Source organism: Myotis davidii, unplaced genomic scaffold, assembly GCF_000327345.1.
Source record: "Myotis davidii unplaced genomic scaffold, ASM32734v1 scaffold448, whole genome shotgun sequence".
NCBI lineage: Eukaryota > Metazoa > Chordata > Mammalia > Chiroptera > Vespertilionidae > Myotis > Myotis davidii.
Window position 1 is genome coordinate 3,979,441 of NW_006383009.1, and position 4,775 is coordinate 3,984,215.

General features: G+C 55.6%; 2 protein-coding genes across 2 annotated transcripts in view; one reads left to right on the forward strand and one right to left on the reverse strand.

Moving 5' to 3' along the window:
• The window catches only part of LRRC25 (leucine rich repeat containing 25), a 24,949-nt gene extending 20,435 nt beyond the window's left edge, over nucleotides 1-4,514 (forward strand). The window contains exons 2-3 of the mRNA XM_006778375.2: nucleotides 366-1,162; nucleotides 2,884-4,514. Coding sequence (XP_006778438.1) covers nucleotides 375-1,162; nucleotides 2,884-3,022 — 927 coding nt within the window. The 5' untranslated portion in view covers nucleotides 366-374 and the 3' untranslated portion in view covers nucleotides 3,023-4,514. The remainder of the gene's footprint in view (nucleotides 1-365; nucleotides 1,163-2,883) is intronic.
• Nucleotides 4,515-4,650: 136 nt separating this feature from the next.
• Nucleotides 4,651-4,775, reverse strand: part of GDF15 (growth differentiation factor 15) — a 2,157-nt gene continuing 2,032 nt past the window's right edge. Inside the window, exon 3 of the mRNA XM_015557710.1 lies at nucleotides 4,651-4,747. Within this exon, the coding sequence (XP_015413196.1) occupies nucleotides 4,651-4,747 (97 nt within the window). The remainder of the gene's footprint in view (nucleotides 4,748-4,775) is intronic.

The following is a 4,775-nucleotide window of genomic DNA, read 5'->3' on the forward strand; positions in this document are numbered from 1 at the left end:
CTCAGCCGCGGTGCTTCGGAGACCGGCCCTCTGCCGGCCCACCGCTCATTTGCATATAGTCGCGTCTTGGCCAATGAAGCCGCCCGAAATTGTTGGGGATTGAGCCAAGCCCAGGAACCCACCTGGTAGAAGGGGCAACGCCGGGACTGGCACCGGGGTTATGTACCCATTCCCCGGAGGGGAAAGACTGAGGCTGGAGGCCAGAGCCAAACAATAAGGGGCTATAAGTGAGGGGCTGCCTATTACCAAAAGCGTCCCGAGCTGCTCTGAGTCATTAAGAACAAACAAACACAATAAACCCAGGTGTGGAGGGTGAGAGCGGCCACAGGCAGGGGTCGGGCTTGGATTCTGGTGTCTCTGTCTAGGTTGCTTGAATGGGGCGCGCCCTGCCCTGGGCGCTGCTGTGGTTGCTGCTGCTACTGCAGGATCCGTGCAGCCTGGGATTGTCCTGCAACGTGTCCTCGGGGGACGTGGACTGGGCCACGGAGTTCACAGCCACATGCTTAAACTTCAGCGGCCGAGGCCTGAACATTCCCTGGAACAGGTCTCTGCAGGCCAGCAGCGTGCTCCTCCTCGACCTGTCTGGGAACAACCTTCGGGAGCTCCCGGGGTCCTTCTTTGCCCGCCTGGAAAAGCTGCAGATCCTGAATGTGACCAACAACCCTCTGGACCGCGTGGATGCGGAGCTGGCAGGACGCTGCGCCCTTGACTTGAAGGCTGACTGCCGCTGCAGCCTCGCCTCCTGGCACAAGGTCCGGCAGGACAACTGCTCGGACCAGCTGCCCCCGCAGTGCCTGGATGCCGGCACCTTCACCTGGCGCAATCTCTCCACCTTCCTGGAGGTCAGCTGCCCCCCTGGCCTGTCCTGGGCGGCCATTGGGGCCCTGGCAGCCGGTGGAAGCCTGCTCCTTGGGCTCATCATAGCTGGCTCATTGCTGGCCTGGAGATTCCGGTCACGCTGGTCACCCAGGAGCCAGAGCCAGGACAAGACTTGGGCTGCTCCCGATGGTCCCAGGCCCAGCTCAGGCTGGCAGCCGAAATACAGTAGCCGGAGCCTCAGCCTTCATCAACCAGAAGCCACCCCACCCAGACCCCCCACACCTGACTATGAGAATGTGTTCATAGGCCAGCCACCTGCCAAGGACCCGCCGGCCAAACACGGGTGAGTGACCCACACGCGTTTGCCTGTTAGACTCCGGAGCCAGATGGCCGGGGTTCAGATCCCAGCTCTGCCTCTCGCAGGCTGTGTGACCTCGAGCAATTAGGTTTTCCCCTTCCGGGTCTCAGTGCCTCATCTGTCAAATGGGGATAACAGCAACCCCACCTTATGGAGTTTGGGTAAGAATAAGTGAGCCCCTGTAGACAGGACAAACTTCCTTCATGACCTACAAACCCAGTTTCTGGCTGCCAAGGACAGGGAGAGAGGAGGCCAGTGCTCTAGGCAGAGTGGGGGCTCTGCGGTAGCGGTCAACAGCCTGGCTGCAGATTTCGTGTGACCCAGCGCTGCCCTGAACACTATTTCCGTCTTGTGGAATGGGGGCAGCCCTCCCTCCATCTCTTTTGGACACATGAGAGATGCTAAGAAAGACATCTGTGTCCATCTCCCCTATACAATGCCCCAACGTCTCTAGATCAGGCTGGGGTTAGATAGGTTCAGCTTTCCCAGGTTGGATGAGAAGTGGGTGGGCTTTCAGGGGGAGGCACCAGCGGAAACAAATGTCAGTGGGTGGGAGAGAACAGAGAAACTGCTGTCAATGGGTTTGGAGACAGCAAAACATTAGAGCTGAGGCCGAAGGGGCTGGGAGGATACAAGCAAGGAGGGACCAGGGTCCTGGCTGAGTCTGGATGGTGACACCCCGATTGGGGGGCGGGAGGCGGGCAGTGGGAGTCTATTGATGAGAAATGAGAGAATATGCAAAGCAGATGAAAACGCAGCTTAAAAGCAGAAGTGGTCTCCGGTAGGGATTTGAGGGAACTAGACTTGCTGAGGCAGCTTGTGCCCTGACGCTCCCTCTGCTTCCCTGTCACTAAGGGTTCACGGCCAGTCTCTTCCGAAAACATTTAGGATTGGATGCGTGGTTCCCACTCTGCATTTTACAGATGAGAAAGATGGGCTCTGGGAGGAAAGGGAATGACTTTCCCAAGGTCACACAGTGAGTCAGAAGCAGAGGAAGGAAACAAACTCTGACGCCCAGTCCTGTCCATCCCTGTACAACCATATATGTGTTTGGAGTAATTCATACTAAAGTGTGAATGAGTGATAGACACCACTTACCCAAAGTGGCCTTTGTTACAAGAGGAACCAGGTGGCATTAAGATGTTCTGAAGGAAGGAACGTTCTTCTCTGAGGGTCTTGCCTACCATAGCTAAACATTCCTCAGGAGCAAACTCCTCCCCAACTAATGTATGGATGCGGAAAGGGAGTCTCTGAGACTTATTTTTATTTTGTGGCCACAAAGTCTGCTGCTTCAGGGACCATGGACACATTTCCTATCTAGAAGGACAGACACTGGCTCCAGCCACGTATGTTTATGGGGCTGATGTGACCAGAGCTACCAAGTTTTTTGAGAAGAAACTGAAGGCTAAATTTTAATGTAAAAAAACAAGACGACCATCTCAACTTTAAGGAAGGAAAAAAAAATGCTACCGTGGTCCAAAGTCCTCTGACCTCAGTCTTCTGTGCTGAGTCCACAGAACCTTCCCTGACTCACTGACCCTGACTTCCTTTCCCCCGAGAAAGTTGCTAGGCTGGGAGAACAGTGCCCCTCACTTCAGTTTCTTCATTTGTAAATATGAGTCGACGGGGTCACTGAACTGCCTTTGCCTCTCAAAGCTGATGTGCCTCCCCTCTGAGTCCTCCTTCCTGTCTGTCTGTCCCCACAGGACTCACCCTTCAGAGGACAGTGACTTCTACATGAACTACGAGGACCTCCAACGGGCCTCCCAGCCTGTCTACGGCAACCTGCAGTTCCCGGGCCAGGCTCCCGAGGTCGAAGATGAGTACGTGATCACAGGGCACTGAGCCTGAACTCCAGCCTGCCCCACTCCAGGTGATTCGGGCCGTTCTGGATCCCCCCTGGCCTCAGTCTCCCAGCCTGAGGAATGGGGATAGGAAGAGCTGTCCTTGCAGCCCTCTCTCTGCCCAGCTCCTGCTCTGCTCTTCTGCCCCCTCGGCTGCTAGAAAGGGAAGAGGAGACTCCAACACAGACACAGCAGGTTCACAGAGTCAACTCCGTTGTCACCTTCCTCTCTGTGTGCAGATGGTGCTCAATAAACACTGCGGGGCTGGTGAGGCTGCTGGCTCAGAGGGAGCAGGTTCCTTTCAGTGACTTCCTGAGCTCTCAAGATTAGATCTCTGGAGACTCCTGAATTTCTCCCCAGCCCCTCCCCTCTGTCCCTCTCAGGTCCCCTCCCAGGTACCTGGCACCCAGACTCAGTCCCCAGGGCAGCCCACGCCAGCCCCCGAGGGATTTATGTAACTCATGAATCAGGACTGTGTCCTTCCCCTGCTCACACACCCTCTATGGCTCCCCATTGTCCCTGGGTCCTCAGTCTGGTATTTGAGGACGGTATGACCCAGCCTTGTCACCTCACTGCCTCTCCCATCCCTCTGCCCTTCTGGTCTGGGCCTCATCCCCACCTAACCACTCCCTTCTGAAGCTTTCATTTTCCTAAGCCATTTGCCCATGCCACTCCCTTTGCCCAGAATGCCACCCCTTCCTCTTTTTCTTACTCGTTAACACCCTAATAGTTGCAGAACTATGGCTGGGACTCCAGGGGGCATGAGTTCAAGTCCTAACTCTGCCACTAACTCCACGGTCTCGTTCCCCCCATCTGTGAAATGCAGTGTTAGAATTGGTCTCCGAGTCTGTGTTTTTTAAAAATATTTTTTAATGGATTTCAGAGAGGAAGAGGGAGGGATAGAAACATCAGCGATGAGAGGATCATTGATCGACTGACTCCTGCACAGGGTAGAGCCTGAAACCCAGGCATGTGCCCTGACCAGGAATCAACCATGACCCCCTAGTTCATAGGTCAATGCCCAACCACTGAGCCGCACTAGCTGGACTCTAAGTCTGTTTTAGCCCTAATATACTGATATCTTAACTCGTCCAGAAACAGGAGCACTGAGAGATGAGGAGATAGAGGGAAACTGGCCCAGAGAAATGGAGCTAGACAAGCATGGAGGCAGGGACGTCCCAGGCTGCCCTTGGAGGGTCACTAGCACCGTCCAATTGCCCGTCCGCTCCAAGAACGCCCTGCTGCCCATTCACTGACCCTTCCACTCCCCCCACCACCCAACGTCTTAGGTCCCCTGTGGGAACTGGGGCCAGGGAGGGGCAGGCTCTTCCCAAGGTCCCCAGATCACGCATCACAGGAGCCAGGTCACACAAATTCATTTTTATTACCACAGTTTAAATAAACGTACACCCTGCTGGATCAGCCCTCCCCAGCTCTCTGGTCCGCAGGCCAGTCACCCCAATAAATTAATAATAAATATCAACGTATAAAAACTTTGTTTTTGCCGGCAGGCCGCAGCCAGCAGTGGTTACAATGGTATGTTTCAGGTCCCACTAGCCCATTCCATTGGACAGGCTAGGGCTGAGGCCGCCTCCACTGCGCACGCCGTCGATGAAGGTCTAGGTCCGCTCACAAGCAGTGGCAGTCGCTGGCCACGAGGTCGTCGTAGGGCGTGAGGGCCACGCGGCCCTCGCTGTCCCGGTGCAGGAGCACCACGGGCTCGTAGCTGGCGGGCACGCAGCACGGCGCAGGGA